Raw genomic sequence first — 16,156 nt, forward strand, 5'->3', positions numbered from 1 at the left:
AGCAGTGAATGGATTTCAATTCAACCAACACTTTCAAATCCTCCATTCATAGAAAATAAAATAGGTTTCTCAGGACTCTGAATCCCAGCATTCTAAATGAGAACTTACTTTCTGGAAAAGCCTCCTATGTTTATGCCCCAGATGTAGGGAAACACCATCCCATGGAGGGTATAAATATACCATGTCATTTAAGCAGTTCTGGCCATTTTGCACAACATGGCTAAACATTGTATTTATGTGAATTAACAGACGAGTCACCCCATTCTGGCTCCTCGAAGTTGCACAGCCATGTCTCCCCATGCTGCCGGCCACCTGTCACCCACCACCCCTATATTAGTTTTCCCCCTGAATTCTGCCCCAGGAACAGACTATGACAGCAGGATGACAGTGCTCCAGAAGCAGTGATAGTAATGTTCACGATGCATACAGAACACTTTGACACGCCTCTCTGAGCTAAAATGAACATTCAAACCTGAGCAGATTTCCCCACCTGCCACAGCCCTCAATTCGTTTTCCTTCCCACACTTCACACCCAAGGAGCAGTCCAGTGTATTTGTTGTTGTACTTAGTGAACCCAACAAAAGGTCACCTTTAGGTGGTGTTCGTGAGGGGAACGGGTCAGCACACGGGGAAAAGGTAAGGAGAGGGGGGTTGTGGGTCTTAACAAGGGAAACAGATTAGCTTTCAGACAGTAATTCTAGGATGGAAAGCTCTGGATTAAAATTACTCCAAGAATTTACGAAAACAGAAATCTGCACTCTGAGTGTACAAATGAACTGTTTAACTTGGGGGAATGGTCATTTCCAGAATAGGCATTCACCTCATCAAGGGGAATTATGTACAAAAAAGATCTTCATGACCCAGATAATCACGATGGTGTGATCACTCACCTAGACCCAGATATCTTGGAATGTGAAGTCAAGTGGGCCTTAGAAAGCATCACTACGAACAAAGCTAGTGGAGGTAATGGAATTCCAGTTGAGCTATTTCAAATCCTGGAAGATAATGCTGTGAAAGTGCTGCACTCAATATGCCAGTAAATTTGGAAATTTCAGCAGTGCCCACAGGACTGGAAAAAGTCAGTTTTCATTCCAATCCCAAAGAAAGGCAATGCCAAAGAATGCTCAAACTATCGCACAATTGCACTCATCTCACACGCTAGTAAAGTAATGCTCAAAATTCTCCAAGCCAGGCTTCAGCAATACATGAACCGTGAACTTCCTGATGTTCAAGCTGGTTTTAGAAAAGGCAGAGGAACGAGAGGCCAAATTGCCAACATCTGCTGGATCATTGAAAAAGCAAGAGAGTTGCAGAAAAACATCTATTTCTGTTTTATTGACTATGCCAAAGCCTTTGACTGTGTGGATCACAATAAACTGTGGAAAATTCTTCAAGAGATGGGAATCCCAGACCACCTGACCTGCCTCTTGAGAAACCTGTATGCAGGTCAGGAAGCAACAGTTAGAACTGGACATGGAACAACAGACTGGTTCCAAATAGGAAAAGGAGTACGTCAAGGCTGCATATTGTCACCCTGCTTATTTAACTTCTATGCAGAGTACATCATGAGAAACGCTGGGCTGGAGGAAGCACAAGCTGGAATCAAGACTGCTGGGAGAAATATCAATAACCCCAGATATGCAGATGACACCACCATTATGGCAGAAAATGAAGAAGAACTAAAGAGCCTCTTGATGAAATTGAAAGAGGAAAGTGAAAAAGTTGGCTTAAAGCTCAACATTCAGAAAACTAAGATCACGGCATCCGGTCCCATCACTTCATGGCAAATAGATGGGGAAACAGTGAAAACAGTGGCTGACTATATTTTTTTGGGCTCCAAAATCACTGCACATGGTGATCGCAGCCATGAAATTAAAAGACGCTTACTTCTTGGAAGGAAAGTTATGACCAACCTAGACAGTATATTTAAAAGTAGAGACATTACTTTGCCAACAAAGGTCCCTCTGGTCAAGGTTATGGTTTTTCCTGTGGTCATGTATGGATGTGAGAGTTGGACTGTGAAGAAAGCTGAGCACCGAAGAATTGATGCTTTTGAACTGTGGTGTTGGAGAAGACGCTTGAGAGTCCCTTGGACTGCAAGGAGATCCAACCAGTCCATTCTGAAGGAGATCAGTCCTGGGTGTTCATTGGTAGGACTGATGTTGAAGCTGGAACTCCAATACTTTGGCCACCTGATGCAAAGAGCTGACTCATTTGAAAAGACCCTGATGCTGGGAAAGATTGAGGGCAGGAGGAGAAGGGGACGACAGAGGATGAGATGGTTGGATGGCATCACTGACTCAATGGACATGGGTTTGGGTGGACTCCAGGAGTTGGTGATGGACAGGGAGGCCTGGCGTGCTGCGGTTCATGGGGTTGCAAAGAGTTGGACACGACTGAGCAACTGAACTGAAACAAAAAATTTATCTCTGGCATGAATACTATCAGACTTGGCATTTGGCTTCACAGTCCTCAACTAATTGTAAATGAAATCAAACTGCAGGCAGGTAGACTGATGGCAGCAGCGAGAAATGGTCAGTGTGGGAAAGAAACACAAAAAAAACGCTGAGAGGCTACAGCTGGGGCCAGTGAGTTCATCATCTTTTAGTCTGTCCATTACATCACTTTGCAAAATAATCACTGGTATTGGCAACAAGACACCACATGAGCAAGAGAGCGTAAGATTTCATCCTGAGCCCTGGGTTTAAGAAGTCAGTAAGGTATGTGACAGCTTTTTAAATCATTCCATCTTGAAAAGGCTGGCTTTTTCTTTATAAAGTTTGATACCTAAAATAATGAAGGTTCAATTACAGTATTTGGAAAAGTGTACAGACACGGAAGATCTCATTCCTCTTGAATCATCAAGTGGACCCTAAACAGGGTCTGTTTGGCAGGAAGCATGTTTAGTGTCTGCCAATCAAAGACCACCGAAAGTCTTTCCCAGGTGGTTTTCAGTCATACTTTAATATTGAACATGTTTCTCCAGAACATTTCCAAGGCTTTTCACAAAATGTTCACAGAGCCTTTCAATTCTAGTTTAAAAAAATCCAATTATTCTCAAGTAAAAGGTTCCAGAGCACACATTTCTACAGCTAAAGACCCCAGGAATCACAAATGCAAACTCATGGTAGCCTCATTTCTTCTCCCATTCGTCTCTGATGGGAGTCTGGAAAGCAGAGCTGAGACACAACTACTCACGGAACATGGTGTAAAACTGCTGTGGGTTCAGATTCCACTTGCCCCAGGGCGTCTTGTGGCCTTTCAACTGGGCATAGTTGGCATGGTTGAACTCTGGCTCTGTGCCGAACGAGTCCAGAATTCGGAGCATGCACCTGAAAGATAGACGATGCCATGAGTAAAATAACAACCTTGACCCCAAAGTCAAAAGACCAAAAGCTCTACCTTCTCTCTCAGGAACTACCAAAGATGGACAAATTCTCTAAGTAAGAAATGCCACTGGGCAGGAATCGAGAGGTCTTACACTGGCCTGTCTACTAAACATCCCCAGGTGTGACTTTCGAGCCAGAGCTGATGTCCATACAATCTGCTTTGGACAAGTTGACTAATCACAGAAGATGCTCAAATACCAGTGAAATAAAAAGTTCCCTAAAGCTAGAACTGTAGAAGGCCATGGTCACTGCTGCGCCCCAAGCCAGGGCTGAGCATACAGTGTTGACTATTAATGAACAACTGTGGAAAAAGAAAAGAATTAACATTTTTAGAGGCTACTATGGTATGAATGCTTATCTCCATCCCCCACAACCAGCCCCCTATCCCCCCTCAACCCCACCCCAGCAATTCATAGACTGAAATCCTAAGGAAATGGTATTAGGAGGTGGGGCTTTGGGGAAGTGATAAGCTCATGAGGGTTGGAGAAGTAAATGGCAACCCACTCCAGTACTCTTGCCTGGAAAATCCCATGGACTGAGGAGCCTGGTGGGCTACAGTCCATGGGGTTGCTAAGAGTTGGCATGACTGAGCGACTTCACTTTCACTTTTCACTTCCATGCACTGGAGAAGGAAATGGCAACTCATTCCAGTATTCTTGCCTGGAGAGTCCCAGAGATGGAGGAGCCTGGTGGGCTGCCATCTCTGGGTCCCACAGAGTAGGTCACGACTGAAGCAACTTAGCAGCAGCAGCAGAAGTGATTCCACAGAACTCCAGTGCCCCTTCCACAGTATGAAGATACAATATGAAGTCTGCCACCTCACCTGACCATGCTGGCATCCTGATCTCAGACTTTCAGTCTCCCCAGTATGTGAGCAATACACATTTACTGTTTATAAGTCACCCAGGATTTGGTACAGCAGCCCAGGCACACTGAGACAGAGGTCTTATTCTGCTCAGAGCACAAAGCTTGCTCTTTTTCAACAATTATTCAAGATTTTCATCAGTTGACTAGAGTACAAGATTTTTGGTAAAGCTTAGAATCTCACTCAGTAGACAGTCATGATTTGTATGTATTTGCATTTCTGGGAGCTCAAAATGAATTGAAACTGAAGCTGTTTCATTTGGTTATTCCACCAAAGCCTTAGAACAGCACCAACCAAACCCAGTCTATGGCCTGTTTTTGTGTGGTCTTCTAGCTAAGAATGGTCTTTCCATTTTTAAATGGTTAAAAAGGGGAGAATATTTTGTGATGTGAAAATTACATGACATTCAACTTTCAGTGTTCAAAAGTAAAGTTTTATTTGAACTAGCCAAGCCTAGTTGTTTCTGTATGTCTATGGTTGATTACCTAGAGTAACAGCAGAGTTTGGTAGCTAAAATAGAGACCACATGGCCAAGCAAAGACTAAAATATTTATTACCTGGCTCTTTACAGATAAAGCCTTCTGATCATTGCTTTGGAGTACATAAAGAATGGTCAATCAGAAGAAAGGAATCAATACTAAAACAGAATTTATTGATTTTGGTTACATTTATATCATCACTGATTTTCAAGACACCGATGTAAATTTAACTCATGACTGGCCAATGAAACAGCACTATTTTCTGTATCTATTATTATTTCAGCACTATTATTATGTATTAATCATTCTAAATGGCTTTTACTGGACCAATAAGCACAACAGTAAAGAGAGATCAGAGCCCACATTTTAGAATCAGATGATGACAATAACTTTTTGATTTGATTCAGTTTCTTTCTTCCTTCCCCCACTAGGAGGAAATCCATCTTTCAGTCAGTTTTACATCAATGCATGATGCAGAAAAAAAGAATGCAATCGCCAGACTGAATCTTCCAGGAAGAGCAATATTAAGTTGTTATTTTAGTGTGATGATTTTCATGTCAGCATTATCTGTCTAGACAAGGAAGAAAAGAAAGAGGGAGAGACAGGTGGAAGGCGGGTGGGCCATGACCACAAAGGAAAATACAAGCTGACTACAGAAACAGTGTCCTCCTTCCAGGTCCCCACATGGTTCTCAAGGAACAAGGGATCAACCTAATGACAGAATTTATATGTACGTGTAATTGGATCACTCTGCTGTACACTTGAAACTAACACCATGTTGTAAATCAACTATACTTCAGTAAAAAGAAAGAAAAAAGAGCTGGGATGATGGCAGCTCTGTAGAAGGTTGCTACAGGAAGGGGGAGGACACACACTGACTTGTGGGACTGGGGAAGGTTCAGCTCCCGTGAGACGCACAGAGCTGGGGGCCAAAGCTGACAGTGCTCCCAGCAGGCGCGGCAGGGGGAACCAGCCACCCCCCCTCACAGAAACCTTTGCCGTGGAGGCTTTAGCTGCCTACACTTGTTTATAATGGACTCTAACACTCTCTAGCTTGTGATTCTATTTTTAACTTAGAATTTTGCTGGTGTTATTTTATATTTGGATAATTAAAACAAAGCCTGATGAGTAAAGACGCCTGGCAGGAGCCTCACACTTGAAATCCTGGACTTTTAGATGGGGTCTAAATGTATGCTAAATGATGCTGGCTTCTACTCAATGGAAGACTACAGAATGAATGATGATGGGATGCCTCTACACTTGTCTCTAAGCTTGTAGCTCTACATACTCAAAGCTTTGATCTGGGAATTGTCCTTTTTCTTTTCTTTTTGAGCTTATCTTGGTTTGTTTTACAAAGCAGAGGCAAGAGACTGATCACTGTCTGTGACAGGGGAGGCTGAACATTATAGTTTTCCCTCTTCAATCACTTTCTACATCTGTGTGTTTTGGAATTGGGTTTGTGTTGTTAATATTTATGCTGTTCCTCTAATGCCTTTTGTGTGTCTGGAGCATCAGGAATAGACTGATGACTTTAAAAGATACTTGCCTCGCTGCCCGAGGCAGCTGGCTTCCTAACAGGGATGGCTGCAGCAATGCCAAATGATTCCTGGAACATTCTCTCTGTGCTAAGCCCCGCTATTACAAGATTGGATACTCACAACCTCCTTGCCAGGACCTACTTTCTAATTTGGAGTTTGATGCGAAACAGTGTATCTTGGACTATTTGCATCTCCCTTTCCTGTGTGTTCTCAAGGCCCAGCAAAGGCCTCACATGAAGCAAAACAGGTATGAGTTTTGCAGTACCTAGCAGGACACTAGTCACATGTAGATATTCAATACATGTTTAACTGAATGCCCTCAGTGCAATTTAGTCATTCAGTTGTGTCCGACTCTTTGCGACCCCATGAACTGCAGTACATCCTGGGTCCCTACATAAATTGGACAGAATTTATATTTTTTCAAGATAAACAGGACTCATAAGTTTGTGCCTAAACAAAACATCAAATGATAAACTTAACATTTAATACAATTCCTATCATCTTCCATTACCCATGATGAATATAGGGAGCACCACTAATTTCTAACCTTTAAAAGGAAAAGAAATAGGCAAGAAACTTTCTAGAGAATCTGCTTGGCCTTTGGATGAGAATCTCAAGACATATCACACCTCAAAGACACCAATGCTAAAGTCCTAACAGACCTCCTGCCAGCTAATATCACTGACACAGATGATTTATTAAAGAATGGAGGGATTAACATTACACTCTCCCATAAAAGCCCCTCTGAGATAGAGCCTTTTCATCCAACAAGAATCAAATACTCATCAGCAGTGACCATTTTAATAATAAAATCATCCTTTTTAATTGACCTAAATGCTACCACAGAGAATATATTTCCATCCAGACAGCCTTTCTTAATGATGAGAATATGTGAGTCCAGGGACTCTCAAAATGCCCAGTTCCTTTGGCATGTTTATCAGAGGCCTGCCACTCGCAAAAGCCAGAGAAAAACAGCTCTGTCCTTCTTGTTTTTAATGCTGTTGCTAAAAAGAAAAAAAACTTTATTCACTGATAAGGCTTATTAACCAAGCATAAAGATGGCTACTCCCATATAACAGAGAACATTTATCGTGGTCTGAAGATTTGAAAAGAAAACAACAAACTGCCATCCTCGACCACCCCAAATTTATATTTTGTGGTTTTTTTTTTTTTTAAGAAACTACAGGCCCACCTCATTTTATGGTGCTTCACTTTTTGGATTTTGCAGATACTCATTCTTTTTTCAATTTTTTAATACAAATTAAAGGTTTGTGGCAACCCTGCACTGTCAGATGTTGGTTAGCAATTTTTAGCAATAACCTATTTAAAAGAGTTTCCTTTCCCTTTCCAGTTTTACTGAAAAATAATTGACACACAGCACAGAATGTTTCAAGTGTATAGCATAATGATTTGACTTATATACAATGTGTAATGAATACCACAAGCTTAGTAAACAACCATCATTGTAGAGATACAAAATAAAGTTTCTTTTCCTTGTGATAAGAACTCTTGGGGCTTGATCTCTTAACAGCATTGGTAAGTAATGCAGCAGTGTTAATAATATTTATCACATTGTATATTACATCCCTCACTTATCTCATAACTGCAAGTTTATACCTTTTGACTACTATCCTCCAACTCCTCCTCCCCCACTCCCCACTTGTTATAACCACAAACCTGACCTCTTTTTCCATGAGTTTGCCTTCATCTTTATTTTTGAAGTATAACTGACCCATAACACTATGCCAGTTTCTGGTGTACAACTTAGTGATTTCATATTTCTGTACATTACAAAATGATCAGGATAAGTCTCATTACCATCTGTTACCATATCACTGACTATATTCTCACACTGTGCATTTCATAACCGAAAGTATTTTTTAAATTAAATATGTACTTTTTTTTTTACTCATAATGGTGTTGCACACTTACAGTATAGGGTAAACATAACTTTTATATGCACTGGGAAACCCAACCCCCCCCAAAAAAAAACAAAAACAAAAACGTGGGACTCGATTTATTGTGGCATTCACCTTACGGCAGCTGGATCTGATGTGGATTCAAGTAGCCCTTCCTCCCGGAATGCTGGCAGCTATCACCTTGCTATGGGTGGGACTGGAGATGGAGGGGCTAGAGCTGAAGTTGGGGGTGAGGTAGGGCTTCCTCTGGGCTAGGCGGCCGTCACCTTCCTATCAGAGGTGATCTGATCCTAAGGTTCTGGAGCAGAATCCTGAGATTTCGGGTGAAGCTGGCTCTGTTCTTATCTATTTGGCTGCATGGTGCAGCACACAGTATCTTTGCTGCATCATTCGATATCTTCTGTTGTGGTACGTGGACTCTCTAGTTGCGTCTCATGGGCTCAGCAGCTGTAGTGTGCAGGCTTAGTTACTTTGCTGCCTATGGGATCTTAGTTCCCTGACCAGGGATTGAATCCATGTCCCCTGCATTGCAAGATGGATTCTTTACCACTGGACCACCAGGGAAGTCTCACCTGTTCCTGTTAAGTGTGTGCTTTTCCCTGTCCCAGCACTGAGACCCTCACCCCTGAGTGCAGAGTGCTGAAGCAAGGGCAGAGGGCGCAGGCTCTCAGCTTGTCAGCCAACCACAGAGACGCGAGCTGTCTCTGACATGCTCGCTGTGTGGGCACGAGCCATTGTTTCCCTTCCTCTACTGAGATGTAGGCTTGGGTCCAAGTACCTTCTGCCGCTCACAGATAGCCTTTTGCTGCCCCCAATCTCCTCTGTTTCTGCCTATTTGTGGCATTGCTGGCAGGTGGAGCCTGTGTGCCCAGGTATTTAGGGTGAGCTGCTGTCAGAGATCTGGGCTGCTTCTGATGCACTGCTTGAGTAAGCATCAACAGTAGCCACTGCCACCCACTCAGGTTCCATCCTGGGTCCAGGTCGCCTCTGTGTCCCACTATTTTCCCTCTCTCATCATGGCCACCCTGGATCCAGGGCCATGCTGTGACATGGAGTAAGAGGGGCTGGAGTATTTAGTCAGCTAGGGCTGGCACACTCTGAGGCAGCTGCAGGAAGCCTCTGTTTATCCTCTCTGCCCTGCCTCATGGGCAAGCCCGGGGACACGTTCTCCTCACAAGCAGGGTCTAAGCTTCCCACAGCTCTTCTGTTAGTGCTGGTGGCCCACCAACTTAACAAGGGGGTTCATCTCTCTCGGGTAGGACCCCATGACTCAGGGCCCCAGTCTAGCTCTCACCCACTTTCCAGGGCAGTGTCCCTTTTCCGGAGCCCCTTCCCAGGGATCCCTGCCTGATCGCTTTTCCTTCCTTCCTCCCTGATTACCTGTGGGTCTTTCTTACAGTCCTGGTCATACAGACTATTTCTGCAAACTTCCAGTTAGTTTTCAATGAGAACTGTTCCATGTTTAGATGTATTCTGGATGTGTATGTAGCAGGAGACAAGTTCCACATTCTCCTACTCCACCATCCTGATCAATCCTCCTATTATTCTTTATTAATAAGAATTGTTAAAGTCAAACTGATACTTTATTTTGCCTGTTGAACACTGAGACTTACAGCTATTCTCATGCAAGTGTTAAAAGTAGTGTCAGGGGGGATATATGTATACCTATGGCTAACTCACGTTGTATATGGCAGAAATCAACATAATATTATAAAGCAATTATCCTCCAATTTTAAAAAAGTAGTATCTTAGACACAGTAGCATTAAACTAAGCCTCTCTTAGAAAGAGTGTAAGGAAATTGAAAAATTAATAAGCTTCATTATAGAATTCAATGTTATTTAGTGTCAGGCTTGTGTACCATGTAAAACTGTTTCAAATACTAAGTCATGGTCTCAAACTCACATATATGGAAATAGTGAGATCTTCTATTAAATAATAAAACTGTGCAGAATAACACTGAACTCCAGTCATACTAAGCATAAGGCATATCTTTAAAAATATAAGACCCTAGCATTTAGACAAGCTACACCCAGCTTTTTCTTCCAAGAATAACAATACTGATGGAGGAAAGGGACAGAGAAATGAGTCACCATCTCAAATCTAAAGAACACAAGAAATGACACTGTCCATATTTTATCAAAATTGTTACTTGATTAAACGGATGAGATTAGTGTATGCAGACAGAGATGCAAGCTAAGTGTTAGGAGAGGAAAAATAAGGCTGGACATTTGGATTCTACTCTTAAATCAGTGAAACTAATGAAGAGTGTTGAAAGTCAAAAGACACCGTGGAGAATCTGAACTTCAATTAGGAATGAGAAACACTCTGCACAGCTCAAAAGATGATATTCGATAAGCTTTTTCTACTGGCAACCATGCAACTCTTGTTAACAAAATAAAAAGCTCTAAAAATTTAAGAACAAAACAAGTACGAGCACTTACTGGTAATGAACCCAAGATGGTCCAAGAGTTTTCTTGAATTGAGCGAGTCCTACAATATCAATATAAATGAGCTCAACGATTCGATCTCCTACAGTTGGGCAGCCAGATCGGTTTCCAACGACCTTCTTCATTATTCTAGAGAAAGAACAGAAAGAAGAAAAAAAGAAAAACAATTTACTACAAGCATTACACTTAGCAACTTTAATAGGCAAAGAAACATCTCAAGAATCCTTATCAGGAAGAATGACACAGCTGTTCCCAGTCAGCTGCCTATCCAAATTTTGCCCAGTCATCAGGTCCATCCAAAGCCTCAATTCTGAGTCTTGCAAAAGCAAATGGTGGTATACAAATACAGCCTTAGAAACCAAAGAAGATCTGGGTCTGTCTATCTCTATTTAATTTGCTGGTCAAGAAGATTATGGAGGTCTTTAAGCATTGGTGAAAGGGCCAGATGTGTTATTTAAACAGATAATTGTGGAAGCAACATGCAGCAATGGTTTCCAAACATGCCTGCACATTAGAATCACCCAGTGATCTTGGTGGATTTTCCTAAGCCCAGGCCATATATATTCCAGACAACATAAATCATACTCTCCAATCTAGCAGCCATGAGATCTTAGGAAGTTAACTTCTCTGAATCTTTCCTCATCAAAAACAAAACAAAAAGGATTAGATACGGAGAAGATGGTAAGACAGAAACCTTTCGGGAATTCTTTAGGTAGTTGAAATAGGTATTGAAAGCAAAGTACATATACTGGATACTCAGTACCTATCAGTTTCTCCCAGAGTCTGTTCTTGCCCTTATTGACCTCCTTCCATTTCAATACAAGCCTCTACAGTACAAACTTCTTTCGATACCACCCTGTACGGAAAATAGTTTGGCCAAGAAAATGCACTATCATAGTAAACACCTTCTTTCAACAAAATAAGAGACGATTCTACACATGAACATCAACAGATGTTCAATATCTATATCATACTGATTATATTTTTTGCAGCCAAAGATGGAGAAGCTCTATATAGTCAGCAAAAATAAGACCAGGAGCTGACTGTGGCTCAGATCATGAACTCTTGTTGCCAAATTCAAACTTAAATTGAAGAAAGTAGGGAAAACCACTAGACCATTCAGGTATGACCTAAATCAAATCCTTTACAATTATACAGTGGAAATGACAAATAGATTCAAAGGATTAGATCTGATAGACAGAGTGCCTGAAGAACTATGGATGGAGGTTTGTAACACTGTACAGGAGGCAGTGATCAAAACCATCCCCAAGAAAAACAAATGCAAAAAGGCAAAGTGGTTGTCTGAGGAGGCCTTACAAATAGCTGAGAAAAAGAAGAGAAGTAAAAGGCAAAGGAGAAAAGGAAAGATCTACCCATTTGAATGCAGAGTTCCAAAGAATACCAAGGAGAGATAAGAAAGCTTTCCTAAGTGAACAATGCAAAGAAATACAGGAAAACAACAAAATGGAAAAGACTAGAGGTCTCTTAAAGAAAATCAGAGATCCCAAGGGAACATTTTATGCAAAGATGGGCACAATAAAGGACAGAAATGGCATGGACCTAACAGAAGCAGAAGATATTAAGAAGAGGTGGCAAGAATACACAGAAGAATTATACAAAACGATCTTTAAGACCCACATAATCACAATGGTGTGGTCACTCACCTAGAGTCAGACATCTTGGAGTGAGAAGTCAAGTGGGCCTTAGAAAGCATCACGATGAACAAAGCTAGTGGAGGTGATGGAATTCCAGCTGAGCTATTTCAAATCCTAAAAGATAATGCTGTGAAAGTGCTGCACTCAATATGCAGCAAATTTGGAAAACTCGGCAGTGGCACAGGACTGGAAAAGGTCAGTTTTCATTCCAATCCCAAAGAAAGGCAATGCCAAAGAATGTTCAAACTACTGCAAACTGCACTCATTTCACATGCTAGCAAAGTAATGCTGAAAATAGTCCAAGCTGGGCTTCAACAGTATGTGAGCCGAGAACTTCCAGATGTACAAGCTGGATTTAGAAAAGTCAGAGGAATCAAAGATCAAATTGCGAACATCTGTTGGATCATAGAAAAAGCAAGAGAATTCCAGAAAAACATCTATTTCTGCTTCACTGATTATGTTAAAGCCTTTTTGGATCACAACAAACTGTGGAAAATTCTTCAAGAGATGGGAATATCAGACTACCTTACCCACCTCCTGAGAAATATGTATGCAGGTCAAGAAGCAACAGTTAGAACTGGACGTGAAATAATGGACTGGTTTCAAATTGGGAAAGGAGCACGTCAAGGCTGCATATCAGCACCCTGCTTGTTTAACATATATGCAGAGTACATCATGCGAAATTCTGGGCTGGATGAAGCACAAGCCTGAATCAAGATTGCTGGGAGAAATATCAATAACCTCAGATACGCAGATGACACCGCCCTATGGCAGAAAGTGAAGAAGAATTAGAGAGTCTCTTGAAGAAAGTGAAAGAGGAGAGTGAAAAAGTTGGCTTAAAACTCAACATTCAGAAAACTAAGATCATGGTGCTCCGTCCCATCACTCCATGGCAAATAGATGGGGAAACAATGGAAACAGTGACAGACTTTATTTTCTTGGGTTCCAAAATCACTGCAGATGGTGACTGTGGCCATGAAATTAAAAGACGCTTCCTCCTTGGAAGAAAAGCTATGACCAACCTAGTAAAGACGTTACTTTACCAATAAAGGTCCATCTAGTCAAAGCTATGGTTTTTCCAGCAGTTATGTATGAATGTGAGAGTTGGACCATAAAGAAGGCTGACTGCCAAAGAATTGATGCTTTTGAACTGTGGTGTTGGAGAAGACTCTTGAGAGTCCCTTGGACTGTAAGACGATCCAACCAGTCAATCCTAAAGGAAATCAATCTTGAATGTTTATTGGAAGGACTGATGCTGAAGCTGAAACTCCAATACTCTGGCTACCTGATGCAAAGAGCTAACTCACTGGAAAAGACCCTGATGCAGGGAAAGACTGAAAGCAGGAGGAGAAGGGGACGACAGATGACGAGATAGTTAGATGGCATCATCGACTCAATGGACATGAGTTTGAGCAAGCTCCAGGAGATGGTGAAGGACAAGGAAGCCTGGAGTGCTCCAGTCCACGTGGTCACAAAGAGTCAGACATGACTAAGCTACTGAACAACAACAAAATACTGCTCTGGGCTGTTTGCTAATTTTTTCTCTTATGTCTAATTTTTCCTTCTGACTAGACTGTATTTAAGAACTGGCACTATGGTTTATACTTTTTCATTATCCTTCCATCCATCCACTAACATAAACCTAATCATCTATTTAAACCTCGCCTTGCACTCAGAGCCAACATACTTGATTGTAGGTGACCTTCACATGGTGAAGCATATAACTGCTAACCATACTGCCACCTGCCCAGAAATTGGCCATTTATCTATTTATCCCTGCTCACATCCCATAATAATCCTTAACCAGACTATGGACACCCTATTCCAAGGGACAAGAGTCATCAATAAGCCTCTGCCTACAGCTCCTCAATGACACTGCTCTAGGCACCCTTTTCTCCACCGGGTTTCTGAAAGAACCAATTTCTTACCAAGAATTTAAAAATTTTTTCTGTAAAGGGCCAGGTAGTAAATACTTTCATCTTCGCCACATATTCTCTATCATAGCTATTTAACTCTGCTCTTGTAGAAGGAAAGCAGTCACAGATAATATACAAACAATGGGTGTGGATCCGTGGGCCCATGAAACTTGATTAATAAAAGAGGATCCCTGTGCTATACCTGGGAGCATCAACAGAGAGTTATGCCTGAGTCTTACCCCCCAAAGCTGTCATTTAATCAGTCTGGGATATGGTCTGGGCTGGGGGAGTCTAAAAAGATCCCTAGGTGATTCTAATGTGCAGGCATGTGTGGGAACCACTGCTCCAAAATTAATAAACACATCTGGCTTTGACACCAGGGCTTAAAGACCTCCATGATCTTCTTGACCAGCAAATCAAATCTCTGCCTAGTAGATCCCTAAAATGACTTTTTGGGCCTCCCTAGGGAGTACCTATCCCCAGAGCACCCATAGTGTTCCATTTCTTCACCATCCTCTCTTCCATTGATTTCTTCACTTATTTGTTCAGTAAACAGTTATGAGTACCTGCTGTTTTAGGTGCTCAATCAATACACACTGGTGAGCAATATTCACAGTTTCTCCACTCCCTGGGCTTATCATCCTCACCTCAAGTAGTACTAATCACATTGCAGTTAGTGTCACTATTGTACAATGCATTAGTTGTAATTATCAAAAGATCTGCATCTCCTTGACCACAGGCTAATCATCTCTATGTCCCATACCAAGAACCAGCCCAAAGGAGGAGATGAAGGAATGACCCTGCAATGTATGAATACACCCACTTCAGAGGTTGTGTCCCCAATGTGTTTTTTAAGGAAGCAGGACAAAGGCAATGGCAGGCAGCTATTAAAGAGTGGTGAAGGGCTCAGAAAGACCTTGGGTTTCTCGAGCTTTGAAAGGAGCATTGTGGTTCCATGGTCAAGAGCACAGGCTCTAAGGTCAGAGAGACAGAGGGCTCAAATCCTGGCTCTCCCACAAACCCTCAATAGGACCTTGAAGAACCCATTTTTGGTTTGAACCCCAGTTTCCTTATCTTTAAAATGCAGAAAGCAATAGTACCTACTTTTGGCTTGCACTAAGGACTAAATAAAATATAACATGTGAAGTGCTTAATATCTGGTGCACAGGAAGTGTTCAACAAATGTTAGTTCTAAACGGGCACCATCAATATTATGGCTGTCATAACTGGTGACATATGATATTTTCACCATCAGTATCATAACTGTTGATATTACTGCTATAACTAAAGCTCAGATCATGGATTTAGCATATGGAAACCATTTAACAAATGAGAGCTGACATTGTTTTATTGATAACACTGCTTTTTCATCTCAATACTGCCTTTAATCCTGTGTGGACCTTGGACCTAACACAGTGACCTCGCTGGACAATAAAGTAGGAGCAAGGTGGGACATATGCTGTCTTACGTCTTCCATCTCTAGAATGTCCCTTCAAGTGTTTTCTTTTCGAACAGTTGACATATTGCTTCATGCTAACTTGGCTGTTGGGTAGAGAGTCTCAATGGGCAGTTATCCAAAAAGGAGGGAAGGAGAGCTAAGCACTTCTGCTTGGTCAGCCGTGTCAGTCTAAAAGTGATTAACGGCGGACTCAAGCTAGAAGCACACACATTTCAGTGAAACCAAAAAACCCAGGTAGAATTAACAGACTCAGAGTTGCAAGTGGGCTAATTGAAATAGGATTGGATCAGTGCTTTCGAGAAACTCATCTTCTACAAATTAAATTACAAACAGGAACCTGCCCTGTTTGAAGATTTAGAAAGTGTGATGTTGAGGAGGGAAGGGTATGCATTTCAGCAAGAGACAGGGAATTAGGAAAGTTAATAATGTTTTGTGCTGCAGATGTTGGAAGCACCTGTAACAGCAGAGAATAAGCTCCTTAGTTTGAA

General features: G+C 41.7%; 1 protein-coding gene across 7 annotated transcripts in view; it reads right to left on the bottom strand.

The window, feature by feature from the left end:
• The window catches only part of MGAT5 (alpha-1,6-mannosylglycoprotein 6-beta-N-acetylglucosaminyltransferase), a 397,375-nt gene that overhangs the window by 134,419 nt on the left and 246,800 nt on the right, over positions 1 to 16,156 (bottom strand). For all 7 annotated transcript variants that reach the window (XM_070799867.1, XM_070799869.1, XM_019973660.2 and 4 more), the window contains 2 exons: positions 10,633 to 10,767; positions 3,199 to 3,332 (listed from right to left, as the gene is read on the bottom strand). In XM_070799867.1, the coding sequence (XP_070655968.1) occupies positions 3,199 to 3,332; positions 10,633 to 10,767 (269 nt within the window). The remainder of the gene's footprint in view (positions 1 to 3,198; positions 3,333 to 10,632; positions 10,768 to 16,156) is intronic.

Source organism: Bos indicus, chromosome 2 (assembly GCF_029378745.1).
Source record: "Bos indicus isolate NIAB-ARS_2022 breed Sahiwal x Tharparkar chromosome 2, NIAB-ARS_B.indTharparkar_mat_pri_1.0, whole genome shotgun sequence".
Taxonomy (NCBI): Eukaryota; Metazoa; Chordata; class Mammalia; order Artiodactyla; family Bovidae; genus Bos; species Bos indicus.